At 39.0% G+C, this 27,492-nt stretch overlaps 1 protein-coding gene across 1 annotated transcript in view; it reads right to left on the bottom strand.

Annotated features, from left to right (window-relative positions):
* LOC137290303 (uncharacterized) overlaps positions 1-27,492 on the bottom strand; it is a 90,079-nt gene that overhangs the window by 26,507 nt on the left and 36,080 nt on the right. The window contains exons 23-40 of the mRNA XM_067821115.1: positions 26,970-27,164; positions 25,668-25,865; positions 25,272-25,514; positions 24,210-24,461; positions 23,259-23,447; positions 22,670-22,890; positions 22,278-22,530; positions 21,618-21,770; positions 21,209-21,364; positions 17,021-17,188; positions 16,528-16,614; positions 15,856-15,981; positions 11,542-11,680; positions 10,737-10,870; positions 9,386-9,598; positions 7,663-7,899; positions 3,799-3,816; positions 1,289-1,422 (exon numbers count right to left, since the gene is read on the bottom strand). Coding sequence (XP_067677216.1) covers positions 1,289-1,422; positions 3,799-3,816; positions 7,663-7,899; positions 9,386-9,598; positions 10,737-10,870; positions 11,542-11,680; positions 15,856-15,981; positions 16,528-16,614; positions 17,021-17,188; positions 21,209-21,364; positions 21,618-21,770; positions 22,278-22,530; positions 22,670-22,890; positions 23,259-23,447; positions 24,210-24,461; positions 25,272-25,514; positions 25,668-25,865; positions 26,970-27,164 — 3,116 coding nt within the window. The remainder of the gene's footprint in view (positions 1-1,288; positions 1,423-3,798; positions 3,817-7,662; positions 7,900-9,385; positions 9,599-10,736; positions 10,871-11,541; positions 11,681-15,855; positions 15,982-16,527; positions 16,615-17,020; positions 17,189-21,208; positions 21,365-21,617; positions 21,771-22,277; positions 22,531-22,669; positions 22,891-23,258; positions 23,448-24,209; positions 24,462-25,271; positions 25,515-25,667; positions 25,866-26,969; positions 27,165-27,492) is intronic.

Below are 27,492 nucleotides of genomic sequence, written 5' to 3'. Positions count from 1 at the left end.
CCAATAAATATTGTATTTGCCATTCATTAACATACATCTTTCACACTCACATTACATTCAAATACAAAATTTTATAGATAATATACATCCAATAACAAAATAGTTCATCTCTAGATACCTAACAATTTAGTGCCACTTTCATCCTCAGTCTTCACCATTTGATCCAGCTAATATTTCCACAAGATGACATCCTTGAATATTGCCAAACACACTATTTCAGCGACTGTTTAACGTGCGCCATGTGCATCACCCAGAAGCGATCATATGCTAAATAGCATTCAGAATCGTTTGGGTACGAACCTTATCAAAAGATGTGCAAACATCCACTTTCGCGATTTGGCAAGCTGTGTTCTGATTGGTCGATTTCAAAGGTTACCTGACACGACCTCCCATAAGGTTTTGTCAGACTCAGTAGTGGTGTGCAAGGAAAAGTACTGAGGCTAAGTTTACTCGGACTGAGACTTAGAGCATTTGTCTGGGTCCTGTCACGTAGAAGAACATGACAACAAACATGCTAGTGACCTTAAGAACTTGTGCCTGTGACCTTTAACGTGGAAGTATCTATATCATGCAATGACTATATGCTGAGATCTTCACACTGAAGACTGTGAATACATGATTTGAAACTAAATCAATGAAGACTTACAATCAGAGTTTCCTGAAATAGAATAATATGGTAAGTCATGAATCATGAACAAACCACGTGTAAACATCATCTGTCAAACATTTATGCATCTACTACTACTTGTACCATGCTCTGTCTGCGGTCCAATGTAGTGTACTTAAGTTATACCAAGGTTTTGAGCTCTGCAGCCTTCGACAGCATCACTTAAGCTTTGATTGCTCTTTGTAATGTTACATTTGCATAGTATTACAGATTTTGCACTAGCGACTTGAGACGGTGACAGTTTCAAACAGTCTCCTAATATTAACTAAAAAATTCCTGTGCAGATTTTGAAATCTGAATGCAGGATGGGGGCATGGTACAAAGAGGTTAATTCATCCAATTACTTGAGCTTGGTCAAAATACACAACTTAATTGTCAGGATTGGTCAATGAATTTGCCTCTGGGGCTATGCGTCAACAATTATTCAATCAATCACCAGTAACCAGGTCATGGTGTATTTGTGTATTTGGACCAAGCTCAGTAATTAGATGGTGGGGGGTGGGGGGGTGCACCCCTCATCTGGATCTGCCTATGCTATGTAACAGAGGCAGCTGCACTGTCTTGGAGAACTGAGCAACAGTTCAAAAGAACACATAGGATACTAACAAATACAAGACTCACAGAGCAGTTCTTGCCAAAGTACCCATCTCTGCAAGTGCACTGATAGTCCTTGAACAAATCATTGCAACGAATGGTCCCCACAGTGTCACAAGGAAATGGCGTGCAGTCATTGTGTAAATCTTCACAGTTTTTGCCTGTTGATGAAAAAAACAACTTGTTTAACATCTTAACTAGCTATTATGCATTCTCCATTGTTATGACTTGTACAAAGCCTCTTAGAGCCCAAACCTAAACATAGACTAAATGCTAAGGTGATCTTTTCTACCTTAACATAGACCTACGAGTCTTGGAATTTAGATTGTTCTGTACAATGACAGTCTGAACTGTGTCAGTCCAAGCAAGAATACTGCTTAAATATATCCACAACATCAGCAATATTACAATCATTAATCAGTGTGGTAACACAAAAGATACAAGGTATTTTCCAAAGTATTAATTAGGTAAAAAGAATAAGACACAACACATAAAAATGCCTCTCTTACATCACTTGACTTTTTACACTAAGAACTTTCTGAGACTTTATTGCTGCGTGAGTGATTTGTTTTATGCCACACTCAGCTATATTCCAGCTATATGGCTGAGGTTTGTAAATAGCCAAGTCTGGACCAGACAATCCAGTGACTGAGAGAAAGACCATCAATCTATGCATTTGGTTCCAGTGACACCTGTCAACCAGGTCAGCGAGCCTGACCACCTGATCCCCTGATCCCGTTAGGCACCTCTTATGGGTTGCTGAAGGTCAGTTCTAAACTGAATCTTCACTGCTTGAGAACATGCTAATGGATTTAATAAATGGTACTTTAAATGCATGAATGAATTCAACCAATTTTGTTATGTTATAATAACAAAGGCGTTATTCATGTATGTGTACTTCAAAGAATATGATTCACTAATGATAATGCCAATATATTGCCTGAAAAAAGCAAATAGGTGTGTGTATGTGGGTATATATACACATACATATCATGCAAAGTTCGTGCAATTTTAAAGGTAAATTAATACATTTGAAGATGTATATTTAAGCTAAACACGTTTATGTGAACTATTTTAATCTACAGAGAGAGTGAGTGAATAGGGTCTCCTACTGATTTGAGTGATATTATTAAGTGGGAAACAACAAGTAATTTGATCTTAATCTCCTAATCTCTGACAATGACAATCATGCAATATCACGTCATCTGTAAATGTTGTGATTACTCAAATGCCTATAGGTGTGACAATATCATGAATCATTCTGACAACAAAATTCCATCCTCTCATCTTGTACAGTGAGTGATTTGGGTAAAGCCTGAGTCAGTTTTTTAGTTACTACCGCATCACAGTAAAATGTGTAGGAAATTGCATTTTGATGGGATCCTAAATTGTGATTCAAAACTATGTCCTTTAGTAAATCACACTATTCATGTAAATATAGAACATGAGAACTATTGAATTTGTAAGGGTTTACACTGCATTTAAGAAAAGTCAAAGAGATGTTCATGAAAATAGATCCAAGAGGAATATCACTTCAAGGCTTTCATCAAACCTAGAGAGAGCTTTCATCACAATAGACTTCCTTGTTATCCATCAACAGACATAGAAACAAACATGAAATGCTTAATCTATTGCTTATTGTTTAATGTCACTGTAAGCAATATTCCAGCTATATTAAAGTGACTTGTAAATAACAGTCAGGTCCAGACAATCCAGTTATGTAACTGGAATACAATGATAGGTGTCAACCAAGTCAGTGAGCCAGTCTACTGATCCCATTAGACTTTCAACAGGCATGGGTTACTGAAGATCACTTCTAACCCACTAGCATTAATCTGCATGATCCAAGTCGTCTTTAAATACTACTCTACTGTCATTCAGTTATGATTAATCAGAATATTTACATCCTCTGCACATAAAGTTAATCTCAAGAAAAAGTAAAATTGAAATCTCCATTCATTGTTTTCAGAATGAAATAATTATACAAGTATGATAAAATAGAATTTACATGTAATATTAGGTTTTCATCCACACACAGACAAGCATCAATGATCAATACAAATATTGTTAGTAATGAGCACTATGACTGTTAGAACGACAGGATCTTATCACAGACATATTCATACAACTGTTCCTTATGGCATTAGTAGAAGCAAGGAACCTTTCTCGTGTGTTAAAATGGTAACCTTGTATGACACAGCGTCTCTGACAAATCAGGTGTTTTACTCTGATGTAGTACTCAAGAATCTGTTAGATCACATTTGAGAATTGCTTACAATGAAGCAGTATTGCAAAGTAATTGCTGAGAAAATGAGTAAACACAAGTTAAAACTTTTGAAAATGTGACATTTCAAATTGGCTTAGTAAGGCAGATGTGCCTCAATCACATCACATTATCCCCAGGATTGACATAAACAAGAAGGAGTCAAGACAACCTCAGGATATATATTCAACAAGGGTCACAATGTCTACATAAACATCTATGGAGGTGAACTAGAGCAAGCACTGATGGCTAGAAGGGAGAATGTTCTACTTACCATAGGCAGAACTAGAATCTATGTACATGTAAGCAAGACAATGTTATCTTTTGAACTGTTACATAATTGCAAAGGGCAAGAACATGTTGTGGTTCTGGTAACAGTCCTTGAAGGCCAAACAGTTATCAGGTGGCGCTTAAGGAAGGGTGTGGGACTGTGACGGATATTTATTAGTAAATAATGACTGTGTAGGAAATACACATTATATAAAAAATCACACATCCAATCTCCAAATTATCATCATATCAAAATACTTTTACACCGGGTTTTACACTCACAATCACAAAACAATTTAAATTAATGGCTGGATATGAATGATTCATTACATAACAGTCTTGCGAACAAGAATATGTTCAAAACTTTTCTGAGAAAACAAGCCTTTACCGCCAACAAACCCCTCTAGCAAACCCCTGCCAACAAACCCCTGCCTGGGTGGAAACAGGTGTTTAAAAGAAATGCCATTTTTGAAATGCTATGGCATGCTTCTAAAGGCACGGGGATGCAAGGAATGGAATCACTATCACAACATGTTCTTGTTCAAGTAAGCATGCATGAGCAATTATACTACAATTATGTTATTTAGTACTTGTATATTTTGGCAGCAGTGGCTACCGTATCTTGGAAGGCAGGTTGATGCATTATGATTTTAGTTTCCATTGGGTATGAATGTGTAGTCCTTGTCTACTAATGCTCAGTTTCACTGAGTGATCTTAGCGCTAATGTGGCCATAACTTCCATACTTTAACATTGGATACACAGGAGTATCAGAAGCTTCTGTCAAGGACTACTGTGTGTTTAGTTGCTTAACTAACAAAATAACAATAATCATCATAAGCATGTGAGTGGTCTTACAAGGAGCTAAGACTATCGTTCCTATCATGAACTGGTCTCAGCACCAGGTGTCTCTGAGCTATGACTACAAGTATGCCAGCTTGTTTCAGCACCAGTTGTCTTAAACAAAGACTACCATTCTTATGTGAACTGGCTTTAGCACCAAGTGTCTCTATGCTCAGACTATCATAAGCATGTGAACTGGTTTTAGCACCAAGTGTCTCTATGCTCAGACTATCATAAGCATGTAACCTGGCTGTAGCACAAGAGTCTAGACTATTATACCTTTGCGAACGGGTTTTAGCACCAAGTGTCTCTATGCTCAGACTATCATAAGCATGTGAACTGGTTTTAGCACCAAGTGTCTCTATGCTCAGACTATCATAAGCATGTGAACGGGTTTTAGCACCAAGTGTCTCTTAAAGCTTAGACTACTATATCTATGTGAACTGGTTTTAGCACCAAGTGTCTCTATGCCCTGACTATCATAAGCATGTGACCTGGCTGTAGCACAAGAGTCTAGACTATTATACCTTTGCGAACGGGTTTTAGCACCAAGTGTCTCTATGCTCAGACTATCATAAGCATGTGAACTGGTTTTAGCACCAAGTGTCTCTATGCTCAGACTATCATAAGCATGTGAACGGGTTTTAGCACCAAGTGTCTCTATGCTCAGACTATCATAAGCATGTGACCTGGCTGTAGCACAAGAGTCTAGACTATTATACCTTTGCGAAAGGGTTTTAGCACCAAGTGTCTCTATGCTCAGACTATCATAAGCATGTGAACTGGTTTTAGCACCAAGTGTCTCTATGCTCAGACTATCATAAGCATGTGACCTGGCTGTAGCACAAGAGTCTAGACTATTATACCTTTGCGAACGGGTTTTAGCACCAAGTGTCTCTATGCTCAGACTATCATAAGCATGTGACCTGGCTGTAGCACAAGAGTCTAGACTATTATACCTTTGCGAACGGGTTTTAGCACCAAGTGTCTCTATGCTCAGACTATCATAAGCATGTGAACAGGTTTTAGCACCAAGTGTCTCTTAAAGCTTAGACTACTATATCTATGTGAACTGGTTTTAGCACCAAGTGTCTCTATGCTCAGACTATCATAAGCATGTGAACTGGTTTTAGCACCAAGTGTCTCTATGCTCAGACTATCATATGCATGTGAACTGGTTTTAGCACCAAGTGTCTCTATGCTCAGACTATCATAAGCATGTGAACTGGTTTAAGCACCAAGTGTCTCTATGCTCAGACTATTATAAGCATGTGAGCTGGTTTTAGCATCAAGTGTCTCTATGCTCAGACTATCACAAGCATGTGATCTGGCTGTAGCACAAGAATCTAGACTATTACACCTATGTGAACGGGTTTTAGCACCAAGTGTCTCTAAGCTTAGACTACTATATCTATGTGAACTGGTTTTAGCACTAGGTGTCTATATGTCCAGACTATCATAAGTATGTGATTTGGTTTTAGCACAAGAGTTTCCAAGCCATGACTATTATACCTATGTGAACTGGTTTTAGAACCAGGTGTCTCTAAGCTAATAGACTATCATAAGTATGTGAATAGGTTTTAGCACCAAGTGTCTCTAAGCTGAGACTACTATACCTCTGTGAACTGGTTTTAGCCTTAACAACAGGTGTCTCTATGCTATGCTGTATATACAAGTGAACTCATGTTATAACACCCGGAATCTCTGACTATCCAGACAATTCTGTACGCTAGTATGAGCACCATGTGTCTGGAATATGACAAAAATCTCGAATAATAAATTGATGACAGTTAGCAGATGTTAACTGAGTGCAGTTTGTGAGAGTTGTGCAGGTGCTCCTCAAATAGTGTATGCTGATACAACACCACACAGAGGCTCGTCAGATCAAATAAGAACTACAGGATAACCAATTCTGTAACCATGAACCCCTCCCTTAACAGCAAGTTTTATAGTTTGTTTGCAGTGAAAACATGCTGATGAATTTCACTTTTAACAAAAAAGTGAATGGAATAAATTGATATTAGGACAGCGAATTTTCATAATTTTACCTTGCCAATGGAACATTTAATCTCAGAATTTTAAACTTAGGATAAAAGTTGTTTAACAAATGATCATAGTTTCAAACTGCTTTATTTGTTTGTATTACAAGGATGTGTGCATCTTGAATGAAACACTGAGAACAAGCTCTTCACATCCTTCATGTGCATTTGTTTCACTGTTCAAACTGCTACATTTACCCCTTTGTAATGCAAACCAATAACAACGATTGGAATCTATGATCATTTGTTAAAGCACTTTTATCCTAAGTTGAATAAAATTCTGAGACTTCAATTTTAAATGCATGGGAAAATTATGAGAAATCACAATCTTAATTTCTTAATATTTTGTTAACTTTTTTCTGGAAAGTGAAATTCATTGGTACATTTTTACTGCAAACAAACTATAACGCCTGTAAATATTCAAATCAGAGCTCATAAACCAGTGGCTGATTGCATGATTGACAGTGATGCCATACATTCAGCCATATCAGAGACGAAACAATAGGGGTTGTCCAGATTGATGGCAAATATACTGAACAGCAAAAGCAACGCTGTTTTTGTAAAACTGAAATCTCATAAAAGTAAGCATTTACGTTTATGTCTTGTATTTAAAATCTTGACAAAAAATAAGAGTTGCATTTTTTTTGTTGTCAGGCCAGTTTGAGCCTTTTAGGTCTAAATTAAACCTTTTTTAAAATAAATTCCATAATATATAATATTTTATTAATGTTATGTAGAACAAGAAGCAATTTAAGGCCTATTTTGTGGCCAACCCTGTGGGGACGGCTGATAGCCTGAAGTTGGAATTTGAGATTCCAATCCAATCTGGCACTGCCTGTGAATCAGCTATAGCTTCAGTGAATGTATCAAAGTGGGGGGCTATGGTTTCCAATACCCTCCAAATATCAGATTAATACCCAGAGGTACAGTCTGACCACTGATCTTGCATTTCTAAAAGTAATCCTCACACCACAGAGACACCACCTACCTCCAGTGTCAGCCTTTCCAGGCTCACAGATACAGGTGTAGTCCAGGTACCTGTCAACACAGGTGGCGCCATTCTTACATGGCTGTGATGCACACTCGTCCGTCTCATGCTGACAGTGGAAGCCCTCATAGCCTGGCAGGCAGCTGCAGTTATAGGTGGACCCAATCCCCTGACATGTGGCGCCATTCATGCAGGGCAAACTGGAGCATGGGTTCTTCACCACGCACACGTTATTCACTGAAGAGGACATCAAACATGCTTCACAGATCACATACTTTTATTTCACCTAAGTTGCCAAAGTAGACTACAGGATTGAATATATTGTCCAAAGCAGCTAAGGAATGATGATTTACTTTTTTAACTGATCATGAGCAAGCAGAAATAACAGAAGACCTGTCACCAGACCTCATTTGCATATTTAATGCAGTGTGTCAGCTGGCATTATTTCCAACTGAACATTGTGAATTGCCAACCTTTCAAATACTGGTCATTTGCAAATTTCACACGTCAAGATGACATGCTTTTCTTTGCATGCTAGACCTTGCACCTTAACAATCAGAAATGTAGAAGATACCGCAATGCGTCAATGCTGCCATTACAATTTGACAACATCTCAATGTCACTGTGAAAACATAATCTTTTCTGAGGAGAAATAAAGTTGACAGAGATAATGACAAAATTCCTTCCAAGTCTGCCAGACACGATTATAGTGACAGCGAGAACTTAAATTATCAAACTTTCTAGCTTTGAACTGTCGAAGCCTAATGGAAACATTGCTTATTGGATAATGTAATTTTCTGGTTTAAATTGATATTTTATACTTATCCTGACTCAAGCTTATTATGCTTGTCTCCTTCTATCCGAACATGAATCATGAATCCCTTGAAGTGTTGATTTTATGTGATCTCCAATGAATGGAACACTTGAATCCCTTCAAGTTCCATTCATTGAAAAGGACATAAATAAACACTCACCCATGAGTAGCCTCCCTTTAGCCTGTGTATTATCAAGCAAATCGCCATGTTACTCTCCCCTTATCGGCCTAGACAACAGATGTGAGGACACCTGGGCCCCAATACAGCACCATTTCCATTTCGTTTTTGACCTTATTTCATCTAAATTTCAGCTGTATCTGGTTTTTGGTCTGTATATTTTCATTATGTAACACAATTATTACCAAATTGTTCATATTTTATGCATAGTTTGTCTTGTATTTCATCACTGTATGTTTGCTAACATTCATGAGTCAGGATAAGAAAAATAATCAAATTCATCTTGGCCTACTCTAGATAACAACCCTTGGCTGCTAATGACAAAGAGTCCATGTTTGCTGTAACAAATTTCTGAATTCATGTTAACAGAGAAACAATTTATCACCTTGTTAACTAACTTTATAACTTTCAACAGATAAACTGTTTCATGATGGAAACGTCAACATAATAAGAGGTTTCAGAATTTCTGAACTTCAGAAATTAAGGTGATCTTCCAATCTGGTTGCCATTGTAAAATACTGATTAAATCCCTGCCTTATCATTTCTTTTGTCAGCTGACCTCATCTGCATACTTATTTGATTGGCCAATGGCATTTACAGAGGTGCAAACCTTTTTGAGTTCTAAATGGTAACAATATAGTAATTAGCTGTGACAGGGTGCAGTGGTATTGCCTGATGTTCCTGATGTTAAGAAATGGCGTCACCATAGTGACCTTTGTGTCTCTGCTTACCACTCTCATATCCTAGGGCACAGACACAAATGATCCTGTCATTGATGTAGTCGTCAATGCAGGTGCCCTGGCTGCCACAGGAGTTGAGGAAACAAAGGCTGGTCCTGACCTCACACACTCTGCCACTGTAGCCAATGGCACACTGGCAGGAGAAGCTGTTGTTGCCGTTGCGACATGTGCCTCCATTCAGACATGGATTAGACTGGCATTCATCTGAAACGGGATTCCTTCATTAGCATCGGCACATTAACTTTTGTTTTACACTTCTAGTTCTGTGCTCCGTTGTTCAAAACAACATTATCTCTTAAGGTCAACCTTATCTCTAAGATTACAACCTTAGACCTTTACGAAGGTTAACCTCCCGTTGCAAGAAACAACCTTAAGTAAGGTTAACCTTAAGTTAAGGTTGATAACTAAGGTGGTCTAATGCAATTTATTATTTTATACAAGATTGAGAGAAGTTTGAGAAAGTGGAGAGACATGCTGACTTCAAGTGGTAACTAGGATTGCTTCCATTACTCCAGTGCGGGAGAGTTCAGTCTTAGTTAAGGTTACGGCTAAGGTTGAAGTCCGAGTTAAGGTTGTCCTAAGGTTGTTTTGTGCAATGGGTGTATCTTTTTCTTAAGGTGATCATAACTCTAATCTTGGTGTTTAAGGATGATCTTAGCTAGGGTTGTTTTGAACAATGGAACACTTATCAGCAATGTGCTGTTTGCAAAGTGCAATACTTCATAGACTACTTCGATCTCATTGGCTACCATTACATAAAAGTGTACATACCAATGGTGATTTAAAGGGTAAACATATTTAGTATAGTGAGGTAGTAGTCTTCAGTTTAGTAAACATGCACTAGTGCTTGAGCAATTTTGTACACATAGATATTAAAAACTTATGCTTAAAACTCACAGGAGAGGGTAACTGCATTCTGCACATGACATGCAGGAAGCAGGGGTTACTGGGGTGTCACTTACTTTGAACATAAGTTTTAGGAGGGTAGTGTCACTCACACTGCACATGCTTTTCCATAACTAACAGAATAACCTCCCTAGATATTAATTATGAACGGTCCTTAAAGTCCTTATATGCAACTGCACCCTTGAAGTAATCAAAGCAGATGGAACAAATGCTCAGCACTGCCCCTTCTTTTACTAGTTTCTGTAGAAATTACATCCTTGTGATTTATTTGTATAGCTGCCAAATATTTGAAGACAGTGCAGCTATGCCAAGGGGCACAACTTTGTATAGGCATATACTGATGTTCAAGTGGACAATCCATCAATGACCAGCTAACTGGAAAAATTTGTAGCATATACCATGATGGATGTCTGGTTGTTGTTCCTTGTCGTCTTACCAATGTCTTGTGTACAGTCTGGTCCTGTTAAGCCTGGACTGCACACACACTTGCGTCGCAGGTTGCCAGCAGCAACACACTGAGAATTGGCTGGGCATGGGTTGTCCGTGCAAGGCTGGCGGGGATTTGAACAGCTGGAAGAAAATCAGTAAATATTCTAATGTCAGTTTTAGAACTTTTAGTCACTTTGTCACGTACAGAAGTGTTACAAGCCTCACAACTGGCAGTCCTCCAATTTGGCATGCTTTCAATATTGGCACCAGAATTTGGTCTTAGCAGAAGCTAGGCAATGTATGATCATTTACATGGCCTCTTATCAAGCATCAGTCTATTCCGTATTTTGGCACAACAAAGACCAACCAAATGGCTGTTTGTACAGTAATTAATGCTCTCTAAGCAGGTATCTTGGCTCTCCTGTTGATTGGCTGAACGCGCATCAACAACATAGTGGATTACCATTATCATTCGTCAGTCGCTCACCGTGTCAAGATGGCTAGATTGGAATTAACAGAAAATTCAACAGATAAACAATTTTGATGCAATTCCTCAGCCTACTCAAAAGAGGTATTGCAGTTAGGTACCAAACTGGTAGGTAAACAGTTTTGGACATTTTGAAAAAAAAGTTAACGGCGTGTACGCCCTGTCCTTGTCATGATGTCACAAAACAACTACGTGTCTGTACACAGCTACACGTACCTGCTGCCAGTGTATGAAATTCACTGAAAGAAGGACACAGAGACTTGTATGCCCCGACCCTGTCACGATGTCACAAAACAACTACTTTTCGGTACACAGCTACACGTACCTGCTGCCAGTGTATTCACTGAAGGAAGGACACAGACACGTGTACGCCCCGACCTTGTCATGGCAGGATCCGTTGTTGCGGCAGGGGTTGAACTCACAGTCATTTCTGTCAATCTCACATCGGAGTCCTGAGTACCGACCTGATAATTACAGGAATAATGTCACCAAGAGAAGCTGGAACTGAGCACTTTGATATCCATTTTTGTAATACCAGTACCACAGTCGTCATCCAGGCGGTAACTCACTCAGAAAGGACTCACTCAGAAAGGAGCTTGTTTTCAGATGTACAGAGTATAATTTTACAACCACTTTCTGTAGCATTTTCGCAACATCATGGCAAGGAACAACAGAAATGGGTTTTACATTCATGACAATAAAAGAGATGAGACTCTTTCCTGAATCAAAAGAAATATCTGTATGACATATTGACTCTACCACAACCACCTGCCTTAACATCATTTTCACTATCACAAAAGAAATTTCCAAAATGAGGCCATAGCCTGTCTCAGTTTGAGACAGATGCATATAAAAAGGTACTGGTAAGTCAAGTCTTAAAAATGTCTTTGAGTGGCATCTTAGAAGTATAATATTGAACAAACTTGATAGATAACAACTTCATGAGTAATAAAAGACGTTTTTATCCATAAAGATCGTGCCATGAAGTAATAATAAACCCCACTGGTATGTATGGTCCACGTCAAAATTGTGAATGGCATCAGATTTCAATATTGTCACTAATGCATCTATGTCTAAAGAGTCCAGGGCATCTGAAAAACAGTAGCTGAAATATTTGGGCAAAAGTTTTAAGAGATGACTGAAAAAAAAAGTAGCACCAACATCTACGAAAAACTAAAAATTATTTTGGGCACCAAGGATATGCAGTGAAATAGGAAATGTTGTGTTTATGTTAAAATTCTTTACATGTATAACATCTTTCAGTATATATGTCAGATTAACCAATGATACCTTCAGAAATATCATTCAGACAGAAGTAACGGGCAAAAGATATGCCAAAGAGCCATACAATGGTTCAATCTAGACAGATAATACTTACAAGTAGTTTTGAACTCACAGAAAGCACAGTTTGTATAAAAGGCAATGAAGAATATTCAAACAAGCTGTAAGCATAGGCAAGATGGATCAGGAAATTTCAACAATTCAGATATGTACGCAAACACCACTCCTAGTTCATCTGAACACTTGAAAAATACAATTAAGATTGAGAAAGAACCTATCTTAGAAAGAAAGTTACATATTCTTGGAATAAACCAGTGGCTTTTTACGAGATTATGCTGGTTGCTATTACAACAATGTAGAGAAAGACGCAATAAAATACATAAAACAATACTCAAATAAACCTTAAAAGACTACAAAAGAATTTTCTATGGAATCACATTGGGGGTTGAATTTCTGTAGGGCTTGAGCACTACCAAGCACCTGTTAACTGGGCCTTTAGGCACTGAAACATATCACAAATGTTCCTTTCAGGACAACAGAAAATAACCAGAAGCTTATATTTAAAAAAAATCATTTATTTGAATATTTATATAACTAAATTAAGTTCTTTCCTGAAAGAGCTGGAGGTCAAGATGGAGTCACATATCTCTCAGGAAAAGATTAACATAGATCGAGTTTTCAGAGCTGACAGAGGACTCTGGATCAAAACTGTAGCAGGGTTATATTTCACAAAGCCATCTAAGAGCTACTGATATGTACATGACTTAAAACTGTAATATGCACAAATTTGAGCTGTCAGTAACAAGGGGTTGGAATGGAAACACAATGCTATTTAAAGCAAGTAAGGGAGTTGGGTTTCAGGCTACTTTTAGCAATATTCAAGCAATATCATGGTAGGGGACACTGAAAAGAGGCCATTCGTGTATTCAACCCATGTGTGGAATCAAACATGGATCTTCAGTGTGAAGAGCGAAAGTTTTAACCACAAGGTTCCTGACCTCCCCTAAAGTATCACTTTACCTACACTTTCAATTTAAGGCATGTAATCTTGGCATTAACAATACATAAGAGGACAATATCCATGTGCATTAAAAAGATTTTAGCTATGTCGTAATATTTCGGCAATATTATTGCAATGTAAACCAAAAATGGGCTTCAAACATTGCAACAATCCACACTTTGGTGTGAGGACTGAACACTGTAACCACTGGGCTACGGCATGCCCCAAGTTTAAATCAGCACCAGTCTCACCATTACACACCCTTCCCAAATAATGGTGTGAGTCTGTTTTGTTGCCTTTTTGTGTTGAAAGTTTGGAAACTGTAGAAACAAACAGCAAAAAATGCCAGTTACGCTTTAAACACACTGTACGTACGTGAGCAACTGAACCATCTATCGTCCCCTAAATACCCTGAAACTATCCTCGTGTACTTGAAATCAGTGTCAATGTAATGAAACTTGACAAGAAATATTGAGAAAGTCGTAATTAGGTGTCATACCTCCCCATCCTTAAAAATAGATTAAAATGGTTTTAGCACATAGATTCCTTTGTGGATTCATGTTTCATAGAGAGAGATAGAGAGAGTGAGTGTGTGAGTTTAGTTTTATGCCGCTTATAGCAATATTCCCAGATCATCATGGCAGGGTACTCCAGAAATGAACTTCACACATTGTACCCATGTGGGGAATTGAACCTGGGTCTTCAGCGTGACTAATGAACACTTTAACCACTAGGCTATAACACCACCCCTTCAGAAAGAGAGGAAACAGAGTGGGGTCTGTTGAAGAATATTTGCTTAGGATGATATCTAAGTAGTTGTCACACCACCTCTACCACTGGAAGCAGAAGATAAGGGCAGATAATGCGCATACTTACTAGTCGAGCTTCCCACACCTGTTTACACAGCAGTTAGTTTCATTAGTTGACAAAAAAATAACTGAGACAGAAATAAATAAAAAAACACATGCAATTTAAGGATATACAGTGGAACTTTGTTGAATCATGAATCCTGTTACATTTCTCATGACCAACAACTGTTTCCAGGAATGGGTATAAAAATAATGTTCACCTTAGCACTATCTATACACCAAAATCTCACAATAAATTCAAGTGACATTTGTTTCTGGCATTCACTATAAATTCAACTGATTTATTTTTGTCAAAATTTAACATTCTCCAGCTATATATTGCAGCAGCAGTCAAGTTTACACTAAATACCAATGTCCATCTGCATCTCTGAATAATGACATTGCTTCCTGAGATAGAGCTCTGCCAACTTGATTGTTTGATGCATTTGCTGATAATGCCTCATGTAATAGTAAGTCATCTTCTACAGCGCAGTCTACAAACAGCAAGTGATTGCTCGCAGCACTTAAAAAAATCTGATTCTTATATATTACCCAGACACTACCTGTTAAGTGCTAGAAGGTTCTTGTCACAGGACTTTACCCAACTGTTTACCCATTTTCTGCTGAGTGAACAGATAGCTGAGGTGAGACCACAGGTATCACATGTATTTTGTTGTTGGGCAGGCCTTAACGTCCTAAAATCTTTCAGGAGTCAAACAGTCACTCATCCAAGGTCCGACATTGTTTAACTTCAAATGATTAGTGACCTGAGCTCAGTGTACATGACCACATGCCACCACAAACCAACTTTTCAGTTTCATTACCATGGTCTCTAAATAATCTGTCAACAAGTCTGATACTACAAGTCGCACAGTGAGAATGCACTTTAAAATCTGAACTTGGATTTGTGTTACTGTTATGGAACAATTATACTTTACCGAGCAAATTAATGTACACAGTTAATTAAATGTTAGTTCAGATTAATGTCAGCATACCAAAAGTCGTTAAATGTTTGCACAATAAAATTTAATAATATTTTAAAATTACTTCTCTTTCACACCTAGCTCAGATTTTCTTTTAAATTATAGTCAATTGTTTGCTAAACGGACTGGGCGACTAAGTGAGTTAAGTTTGACACTTTTAGCAATATTCCAGCAATATCACAGCAGGGGACATAAGAACTGAGCTTCACACAAAGTGCCCATGTGGGGAATCAAAACAGGTTATAGGCATGACGAATGAATGCCTTACTCCCTTGCCCTCACTGAAAGGAACATGAGAAAACTTTCTAACCTCCATGATCTTGTCCAGACACCAACTAATGTAGATCATAGATGGTGACTAAGAAAGTAGTCTGGGTAGATCTTAAGCTGTTATTGGTTGTTTTATCAGCTGACCTTTGCACAGTCTCATTCTTTCTGCCAGTTGCAAGCAGTAAATTTATTTATGGGTAGTGCACTTAAGTTAAATAAAATGTATAAATTAAGTGTATGATAACTGCAGCCTTAGCATGACGTACTTGACAGGCAATGGCAGGTGTAGGTGAGGCCTCCCTGGTTGATGCAAAAGCCGTTGTTGTAGCAGGGACTGGAGTCGCACGCTTTAAGTTGTGTCTCACATGCAAACCCTGTGTAATCTACACAAAGACAAACAGCATGGTCAGAAGACATTTAGGGAAAACTTCCATGGATTTTTGTACAACATTATCCATGTTCACTTCATGTTATACTGAAATACTTTTGACATTGCTTCAAAGAAGTGACCTGTGAAAATCCAGGTTAGAATTGATCTTCAGTAACCCATGCTTGTTGTTAGAGGCAACTAATGGGATCGGGTAGTCAGACTCACTGACTTGGCTGACACTTTATTGTATACTATGGCGCAGATTGATGCTCATGATGTTGACCACTGGAATGTCTGGTACAGACTCAATTATTTATTTGACACCATATAGCTGAAATATTGCTGATCGGATACACCAGAAATGGGCTTCACACATTGTACCCATATTTGGAATCAAACCTAGGTCTTTGGTGTAACAAGTACCTGCTTTAACCACTAGGCTACCCAGCCTCTTTGTTCATGATATGTTCATGATATATTTTTGTCTGAGAACCCATTGGGGATCAGTTTTGAAGTCTCGAACTAAACCCATGTTGCTATTTATGAATGGCCTACTTACCTGGAGGACAGTCACAGAAGTAGTCATGGTTAACAACTCTACAAGTTCCCCCGTTGAGGCACCGGTTACTGGGACAAACTGAACTGACTGCAAAACAAGAAATATATTCTCAGAATCATTGGTATTTCTTTGATGTCTTCCGATATGAGATCCTCTGAAAGGAGACTAACTTGGTTGAACAGTAACAGTGAATTCACCAGACGCAGGTGCAAGTCAAGATACAATGTGTATACAATTAAAGAGAAGTTAGCATCCATAATATTGTGTCTTAAACATGAATACCAACATCTATGTGCCTCTCAAGAACCTGGTTCTAACAGGTATCAACACAGACATGAGTTTTGTGACAAATATATTTCAGACATGTATAACAGCGCTTCTGGGTTAAAATGTTTCAACACAAACATTAGGTTTCGGGCAAGGAGGTTTCATTGTTAAATGGGTGTCTAGACTAGGTTTCTTATTAACAATGTGTTTGTCCCTCCAAACTTACTGGCTGTGATGCACTGTGCCGACGAAGTAGCCCCAACTGATGACGTGGTTGTGATCGAGGAACACTCAAGACATGTTGTAGCTCCTGCAGATGGCTGATAGAAGGCTTTGGGGCAGCTGAGACAGGGTGCAAGTCCGGTGCTGGAGTATGTACCTGGCTGGCACCTATCTGGAAACAGCAGACCAGAGTGAGTATGGTTCTAAGTCACTTTTTAGCAATGATCCAGCAATATCATGGCATGGGACACCAGAAATGGGCTTCATACATTGTTCAATTCTGGGCATTCAAACACAGGCTTTAAGCATGACAACACTTTAACCTCTGGACTACCCATTTACATGATGTACAAATGGATACAGAAAAAAGACAATGCACCCCGAGCAAAAGGCTTCAGTGAGCTACTACTTCATATTAATATTACTGTCTTCTTACTCTTAGTATGATATGCTTGTAAATTATTGACTATATCCACATAATATATCAGTGCAATCCTTCCTAAGATCAAGACTATTTAAAGAACGAATAAATTCAATTTTTTGGTACTCTTTTTACCACTGCATATCAAAACACTTCTGGTTAGTCATAAACGGAACACCATTTTATTTTTTAAAAAACTTGTGGTTAATTAATAACAAACGGAACACCATTTTATTTTTTAAAAAACTTGTGGTTAATTAATAATAAACGCTTAAAAGTTCCTACAAAGCCTTGTGCTTCTCTCGCGTCCATAAACGAAACTTCAGACAGGTTACGTAACTCTGTCACCAGAGCCCTGCAGTGACGTCATAGAAGGAATGATTTTCAGTTAGTTGTGTAGAAAATGTGTAGGAAGCTCGTCATTTTGCTGATTTCTCAACGTCACCAAAGATATGCTGAATTGTTGTGTTGCCATCAATTGCTCCTTGGGGTTGGGTGATGGTGTCACTATGCACAGATTTCCACCGGACCCCGTAGTTTGTGCTTAAACTGGTTGTTTGTGTGTGCGAGGCAAGCACTGTGGAAGCCTGTGGTAAAAACTAAATGGGATGGTTCACCCCCTTACCACACTTCCAGGATAGAAAATGGAGTTCAAGTTTCATCAAGCTTATAAAATCAAGACTGCTTACAACACATTGCTGACCAAAAGGATTTTGCATGAATATAATGCTTTCTTCCTCAGAAGCGAGGTTGTAGTCGAAGTGACATTAACATTGCAAGTAATATTATATCAACCCCCACCCCGCTTCCATGAGTGAAATTGTTATGTTATAAGCAATGTCATGTAAAATCTTAATGTCCATCAATAACATAAATATTTTACTCCCAGTGAAAAGTAATTTTGACTTTGTAAGTCTGTGAAAACAAACTTAAACAGCATTTATCCACAGACGTGGCGCTGCCATTTTTGAACATAGTAAAGTCATGGGTTAACATCCATTTGAATTATTGATATTATGGTTTGTTTTCATCAAGTTAGAAAATCAAAAGTCACGGGTTAAAGTCAATTCGAATTATTGATATTATGGTTTGTTGTCATCAAGTTAGTTTCTAGTAGTTAAATTTGAATCGTGGCCAAAAGGATTTTGCATGACACAACCTGTAACATAACATAAGCGAGGTTGGTGTCAAAGTGAAAATACTGCACGATAAATTTCTTCACTTCCTAAATTATTTTGGTTTGTTAACAGTCACTCACCAGTATGTAGACACTTGTCAATATACGTCTTCATATATGGTATCATAATCCTAATTACTTTATAATCATACTTGTATGCATTTTGGAACTTAACAAAAAGAAGCGATCTGCAAATGTAAAACAGGAATGTAATATCTAGACATTTTAGAGTTTGCCTATATGAATCATAATTCGCATGCACGTCCTAGTGTATTTCGTCTGTATCATTACACTTCACGACGAAAACAATGATTCTGTTGAAAACTATGACAACTTAATTAAAAAAAACAATGCAAATATTAAAATTAAAAATATTAAAATTAAAGTTATAGCAGCAATGTCAGGCTGTTACCTTGTTCGCGGGAAGTATTCATTAATATCCACAAAAATGAGTGATATCGCGACGTCATACGTTTCTGATCGTCATATGTTTTTGATCGGTCAATATGATTCCCATTTATTACAATGCCGGAAAATCCATGAACAGCAGCCTGCATGTCCACAACAGGATCCCCGCTATTGGTGGGACACAAATATACTATGAATCAAAGTCTCATGCATCAACAACAGTAAAAAAATCAACAAAGGATTAATTTTAACTTGGTAATCATTAATGCAACAACTGCCTCATGATCAAATGCACAAATATCCTAAATCTTTACTCCAAAAATGCCATTAATGTTTTGCCCGCCTAGGTTACATACTACCTTACAAGATCATGTTAATGGTCATGTAACCACGCTGATTGATTTATTTTTATGGCACGCAAAAATCGGAGAATTGATTACACAAAATCGGCAATGAAATACAAAATTCATTTCCAAACAGACACTGGTGCCATTTATATTATTTTGTCTATAGGAGGCTATCAACGCAAAGAAGGCCAGTTACCGACAGTGTAACTAATGAGGATAAGCCTGTATAGTAGCTGGACGGGGAATGCTAGGGAATTACGTCTCATATGGTACTCACCACAATAAATAACACTGAAAATCTACAACCACAGGTGTTTTGTTTCTGGCTACACTTAACACCGTTTTTGAGCAGTTTAGAAAGGCAACTTCTTTATTATCTCTGCAGTTTGAAATGTTTGACAGCACAGTGCATGTTTTTGATACAATGGGCATGTCGTACTATCATAAAATTGCCAAAACTATTCAGCCAACAAAGGATCGAAAACATATGACGTCATGTCCGGCGAAACTTAGAGATTGCTTTGACAGCAGTGGCGGATTAACAATAGAAAATGTGTGATATGCATGTAAATGTAACAGTTTATGAAATAAACTTTATCTTGTCTGAAGGTAGGCCTTACGGCATTAAAAGATTGCATTTATTTTTCGTTCACGCAATATTTTATCGCTATCCGATCGAAAACCCATTATGCAAGGATATATAATTCCTCTGTAGATTTCCCAAGTGATGTGTCTTTTAACAGTCTAATATACACGAAAATGTGACGTATCATTTCAGGTCTTTCACACTGCTGTATAGTCTCACTGGTCACCCAAGATAGCACACCTGGCAACTAATTGCATAATGTGCGTCATTCTTTTAAAAAAGTAATTTAGTCAGCCAATAAAGAGCAATCAATCAATGTATTGGCGGTTAATCGTTTGAAACAAGGGTGTTGTTTTTACACAGACACAGACAAGACAGAGTGTATTCAGTACAGATTAGTAAATGTACATACATAAACACTACCTTTTGACAAATCCCCATTTAAATCCGCATGAAAGTAATTAATCAATCAGCATTAAGTGAATGATGACAAATAATGTGTAGGTTTACACCACCTAACATGGATTACATCCTGGTGACACCAAGTGATTTTGACAGAATCATCTTTGAAAACAAGGGTTGTAACTCGGAAACTAGGCACAGCAGGAGACAAAACTAAATGATAGTAGATTGTCAGAACATATTTTTCACAACAGTTGTCGCGACTTCAGGTTTGTACAAACCTCTAAACGAAATAGTTTACCCCCTCAAATGTTGATGAAATCTGCATAGACCCTCATATCTATACCTACTATTACTTCATGGAGACGCGCCGCTCTGATTGGTTGAAATTTCGTTTGCAGTTGAGAATTGTGCACTGTTGTCAAAAAGGTCGATTTAAGGTAAACAAAGATTGAAATGAACAGTTTTAATGACAGGGTTTCATTTATAAAGATGTCAGTGAGTGATATATGCATTTGCACCCCCTAGAGTATATATGATCTTTAGACATTTTACAAAATGATCACAAAAGTATGACTTGACATACATTTTCTACTTCATGTGGAAGCTAATAAAATAACATTAGGAATGAGCATCACTCAGTGATTTACCAGTGCACTATGACATGTTGAGTTGTTTAACTCACAATCTGTATATCTCATTTCAAGAAGAATTGGATTTAGATGACAGAAACCAAAATTCTCGTAACCATATCAAAATAGTAATAGCTGCTTAACTGATATTCTCTAAGAAAAGTTCCATTCTCAAGATTACTGTCACTGGCAATTACCGGTACAGACAATCAGACTTACTTTTGCAAGCAGTGCTTGAGGACTGACCCGATCCGCGAGTGACCTGTCCAGTGGTGCACGGCTGGCAGTAGGTGGTGTTGATGCTATAGGTGTTCACGGGGCACCGGTTGCATGGTGCCTCACCGGAGGAAGAGACTGTCCCTTTTGGACACACACCTAGGGGAAGAGAAAGGCAAGATAGTGGTTCTCTCTCTGTGATCTTCAGCAACCCTTGCTTGCTGTAAGAGGCAACTAACAGGATTGGGTGGTCAGACTGACCGACTTGGTTGACGCACGTGTCTCTCCCTCTGTCAATCTGTGTCTCACACTCTGTCCCATTCTGTCATTTTCTCAGTCACTGTCTACTTCACCCACCCGCAACCCATTTCTTTCTCTCAACATCATTCCCTCATCCTAACTGCAGACTTACGATAACATTCAGCCTGACTGGTGAGTCCTGAACCAAAGTTGAGGGAGGCTGGAGGACAGGGGAGACAACTAACTGATGACATCTCCCTGTATGAGTGAGGTCCACACTGACTGCACTGGCCACCACTGATTTCAAATCCAGGAGGACAGGTCACTGGAGAAAAAGAAGCATTATTGGTATCATTTGCCTAACACAAAAAGGGATATGAAATGAAGAACAAGACATACTTCTCTACATTTAAGATAGAGAACAAACACTTTTTTCTAACATGCTCTAAACATCTATCTCATCTTATGAGAAATTTCAAAATCATAGAAATCTTCCACCTGTTTCAAGCTCACTATCAAAACAAATGTTATTCAAGACACAAAAACTGAAACCTGTGGAAAATTTGTTCTAAAATCTCTGACCTTCAACTTATTCTCTTCAATGTTTTTGTCCAAACATATTAAACATAGTTTGGAATTTCAAAAAGGAATTTTCACTGACAACCCTCAACTTGTGGGCCAAAAATCATAAACATAATCATAAAAATTAAGTCTGGGATAGTACACATAAGATAGGAGGTGCTGCAATATGGCAACAAACTTTATCACCTTCAAAAGTAATAAGAATCCCGTCAGGGTAATATAAATATTGCGATTGTCAATTTGAACTCACCACATATGCTGCCAGATTCTATGACGGAAGTCCGAATTTCTTCAACACCATAACAACCTATGCCCTCTGTTGCAGCCCCATTGTACGTCCCCCTTGACGATGCAGCACAGCTGCCCAGCTGCGCAAGCTGAAGCACGCTGCTGATGATGTTGTTGCTAGTAGAGAAGATGGTCTTGATGGTGTTGACACACTGCAAGTACTGACTTGCTGAGTAGCCATGGGGCAAAAACTCCAGGTTAAATGTTCCTGTTACCTGAATAAGAGGTAAACTGTCATGTGATAGTGGCTGGGTTCAACATGTAAGCCGCCATCATCATCATCATCATCATCATCATCATCATCATCATCATCAATTTGATGATGTTATAACTGGTGATTGTCTCTGTACTTACCACACCAGAGAAGGAGGAGACAGTTACAGGGCTGTGGTTGGTCGGTAGTGATACTGTCACAGAAGGCACCTGGCCCTGACACTGGGCACTGAGGGATGGAAGAAGAGCTGCAATCTTGTTAGACAAGTCATTCTGATAAGTACTTTCACACTCAGAGGTGACGATAGTCCCGGTCACGTAGCGGAACCTTGGGGCAAAACGGTATGGGGTTCTCGTCTTGCCTACAAATATACACAGGCCATGTGTCAATGAACAGTCAAATCTTTACATACGCTAACAATATTCTTACCTTTCAAGCTCTTATGCAAAGGGACTTTGGGGTAGGATATTGTCAAACCATTCCTTCATCGTATCAATGAGTGAGTGAGTGAGTTTAGTTTAGTTTTACACCTTTTTTAGCAATGTTCCAGCAATATCACTGTGGGCAACACCAGAAATGGGCTTCACACATTTTGCCCATGTAGGGAATCGAACAAGGGTCTCCGGTATTAAAAGTGTTTACCTTTACCAGTAGACTACCTTACAGCTCCTCAATAGCAGCATTACACAAGACTTTCCACTACCCCTACAAACATATGAAGCCACTCACGGACACATCTGGGCAAAGTTGGCCAGCCTGTTGTGAAGCTACACTGGATCGTCGCTGTGATTGCATCATTCTGCTCAAAAAGTGTGTAGCCAGTGTTGCAGGTTATGGTACACTGATTGCCGACACCAGTGTTCACACAAGATTTCTGCCCATTCTCAACGTTCACAGTCCATGGGACACAAACTGGACCTGAATGAGGTAAAACAGATAATACAAAGCTGTAATGTCATGTGTTCTCTGTCAGAGACTGGAACACAATGTGGGTTTGTTGGTAAGCACAAGCATGTCAGGTGTATTTGGTAGCTGTAAGTGTAAGTTACACTGAATTTAAGAATTTTTTCAGCAATATCACCACAAGGGACACCAGAAATGGGCCTCACAAGCTATGTGAGAAGACAGCGGACATGTTCACTTGTTGTTTAACGCCACTCTCAACTACACATTGGCTATATAGCAGGAATCTGTAACTAAGCAAGTTTTCTACAGAGATCCAGAGCATGAGCATCCATCTACACAGTCGAGCTAGTCAGACAGCGTGACCCATTTTTGCCTCTTACAAGAAGAATGGGTTTGCTGAAGACCATTTCTAATGTGGATGTTCTAGGGAACACGACATGTGATAGTATCTGGTGAAACAGACTACTTCCAAGGCAACATCATGTGTATGTATCTTGAGTGCTGTCAATTTGGCAGTTATGTAACACTGGTGACTTTGTAGGAACATTTTGGTAGCTAGGACTACAAACCTTGGTTCAACCTCATCTTTTCCAGTCAAAGCTTTGTCAATCGTCCTAGAACGACAATTTCCGTGCCAAATATGATAATCAGTAGAAGCAGCATCTGACACAAGCTGGTGCCTTTTGCCCATGTTCACCTTTGGACTGCTGCCACCACCGTAAACATATGATAACTAGGGTCCCACTCCTCCTTCTCCTTGTAGAGATCACTCACCTGTCACTGCCACCTGTATGAGGCAAGTGTCTTCATTGTTTGCATCATCTCTTGCTGTCACGGTGATGGTGTGAACTGTGCCGATGCTGTTCTTGTCCAGGGACAGCTGAGTGGTGGAAAACTGCAAGCTGGTCCTGCCCATGTTGTCTGTGGCCGAAGCGAAGGTTGTTACGTCAAACGTCTGTGAGTCGAACTCATTCTGGAGCTGATAGCTGAAGGAGTCTCGACAGGTCAGAATGGGAGGCTCCTCATCTGTAGGGAGGAAAGGTGTGATATCATATTTGCCAAAGGTCTTCTGGATCCAATAAAACCTTATACAGGTTGCAATGAAAAGAGGATAATGAGTAGTTTAAGTGAGGTGATGTGAACTGAATTTTAGCCATAATATAGGCAATACACAGGCACTGACATGAGCTCAGTGCTCAAAAAAGAGGAGTGCTCAAAAAAGAGGAAGAAAGCAGGTGTGGTTTTTTGTGTGTGTATTTACATTCTGGACAAAAGCAAATGTCCAAGGACCTTCTGAAGATGTTTACTCACCAATGACCTTTACAGTGGCAATGCAAATTTTCAGATATATGAAACCAGTACCCAGATTAGAATAATTCACCTCAATTGTGACCTGGCTCACAGTCCGTTCATAATTTATGGCCAGGGGGGTGATGATGATTTTGTAGAGAAGCATGGACAATCTGAATGAGTATTTATTTATGTACAAAGTAAGTGACCCAGACCTGCATGTCATCTGCAATATTAATTACCAACCCCCACCCATTCCATAATGTTTAAACATAGTTTTTTAATATTTAATGAACGAAATTGATGACCACCCAAGTAAATGGGTATAAAATTTATGACCCTACCTATCTCCACAAAACAAAGTCGGTGACCCCACTTAAAATACTCATCACTCCCTCAAGATAAATTATGAACGGTCCCAAAGGTTTTAACCAATAACCTTGACATAGGTGGAAAGACCTTGACCTTGACAATGCACACTTTCATAATTACAGACAGTGCAAAGACAAAATCATTCACAACACCTTCGAAACTGGTAGAACTCACCAATAACCTTGACATTGATGGAGCAAGTGCCAATGTTGCCAGCATAGTCCTCGGCTTCGTACACCACCTGTATGCTCGAGGCAATGAGGGTCCGGTTTCCCCGAAAGTTGGCTGGGGACACATCCCGCCTGAGCAGCAAGTTACTGTTATCCTGTGGATTGGGGTCAATGATGGGTAGGGGGTTGAAACGCCTGACCGATCTCTCCCTGGATGGGCAGTTGTAAAAGACAGGTCGCTCCTGATCTGAAAAAAGGTACAATCAGAACATCTTAGGAAAACCCTAGTAGCTAACTGGAATTACACATAATCTGTCCACAGTGAATTAATTTTGTGAGTCCTGAGCAGTATTTCACAACCAATCCCAGAGGTCATCAAAGAAGGAGGGTATGGTTCTACCTGTGCAGGTAGGCATAGTTGCATTCCAGTGTAGGCTGCCATTCTGATAGTTATAGACACATTCCAGGGGGTAGGGGTTGGTGGGTAAGAAGCCTTGAAGCTCTCGATCACAGCGGTAATGCACCAAGCTGTACTCTTCGTATGACGTCGCCACCTGCTGAGCCCCAGGGGGTGTGCCAGGGTCCTTGCATGTTGGGCCTACAACACAAAAACATATTCATTAGTCACCTCAAGTATTTCAGTCGTAACATTTCAAATAATCTACTGCTACAGCAATCATATTATTTTAATGAAACATGCTGGTTCATCTGTCATGCAAGGATTTATAAATACCAGATTTCTTTCTGCATATTTCAAGATTTAATCATGAAAAATACATACAACTGAAACAACCATTCATCTGAAGTTTAGTTTGGGGGTATAATTTATAATTAACTTGATTAAAGGTAGATGATGCATCTGAGTTAAACAGAATATTCAGCAATGAGTGAGTGAGTGAGTGTGGTTTAATGCCGCTTTTAGCAATATTCCAGCAATTCCATGAGAGGGGACACCAGAAATGGGCTTCATACATTGCACCTATTTCGGGCATTGAACCCCAGTCTTCAGCATGACCAGTGAAGGTTTTAACAGTAATTCCACTCCACTGACCCTTCAACAATGAAGTAAGTTAGCCAGATAATTACATTATTTCTTAAGGATGCATTCATTGATGTTTCAGCCAAAGTGGCCAGTATTGGACCAGACCAGCACTGATCAGTTAGGATCCAGCTTGGGTCTGATTACAGAAAATCAACCAAGTCCCTATACCTTATCAAATGATCTACAAAGTTGCCACATTTAAGAAAAGTAAGTGGACATTAGTGGGTACCTATTCTTATCTATATTCCCAACAGGGAAAACACCGATGCAACAAAATGCAACAGGGATGCAGGACATACCCAGCAAGATTCAAGAGAGGTTCAGCAAAGACGTAGCAAGATTCAACAGAGATACAGCACAATAGAGCAGTAATGCGTATTACATGCATGGGTTGCTGTGAGCCTCCTCTAAACCTACCCAGATGAAGATCTGGGTTATAATTGATCTTCAGCAACCTATGCCTGTTGCCAGAGGTGACCAACAGGATCAAGTGGTCAGATTCGCTGACTTTGCTCACACTTATGCTGTTGATCATCAGAATATCAGGTCCAGACCTGATCATTTACAGACCACCACCATATAAATGGAATATTGCTAAGTGCAGCAATAACAAACCAACCAACACATCTCAACAACAACACATCAGGGTAAACATCCTACCTGTACATCGAAGGTTGTTGAAGTCCCACTGTCCATCAGAGCCACATCGCACATAGAAGTCATTAAAGGAGCTGGTACCTTCACGGGTGAACAGCGGAGCCTTACAGTCAAACAGAAACTGACAGCCTGTCCTGGTGCAGGAAGTAGAATAAGAAGTCGCCCCCGAAATGAGGGGGGGCTGACCGCATTCGGCTCCTACAACAAAGAGTGAGTTTGTGAGTGAGCCTAAAATGCTTGAAACACTGTCAAAGATTCAAATCACTGTTACTGGTTTGTATTACTACAGGTTAAGTGAGGTGGCTGGAACAGTGAAACAAATGCATGTGTGGTATGTTATAAGCATTAACTACCCCTCCTTGTTCTCAGTGTTTTATTAATTGTTTGTTGCCCCTTGTAATATAAACCAATAATGATCTGAAAAAACTTTTATCCGTAGATGAACAAAATTCTGAGAATGTATGTTCAATTGGCAAGGTAAAATTCAGGATTCCCAATCTTAATTTCACTTTATTCAATTTACATT

This window comes from Haliotis asinina, chromosome 1 (assembly GCF_037392515.1).
Source record: "Haliotis asinina isolate JCU_RB_2024 chromosome 1, JCU_Hal_asi_v2, whole genome shotgun sequence".
Classification (NCBI taxonomy): Eukaryota; Metazoa; Mollusca; class Gastropoda; order Lepetellida; family Haliotidae; genus Haliotis; species Haliotis asinina.
The sequence above is the reverse complement of the archived record's forward strand: the minus strand, read 5'-3'. Positions and strand labels throughout refer to the sequence as shown.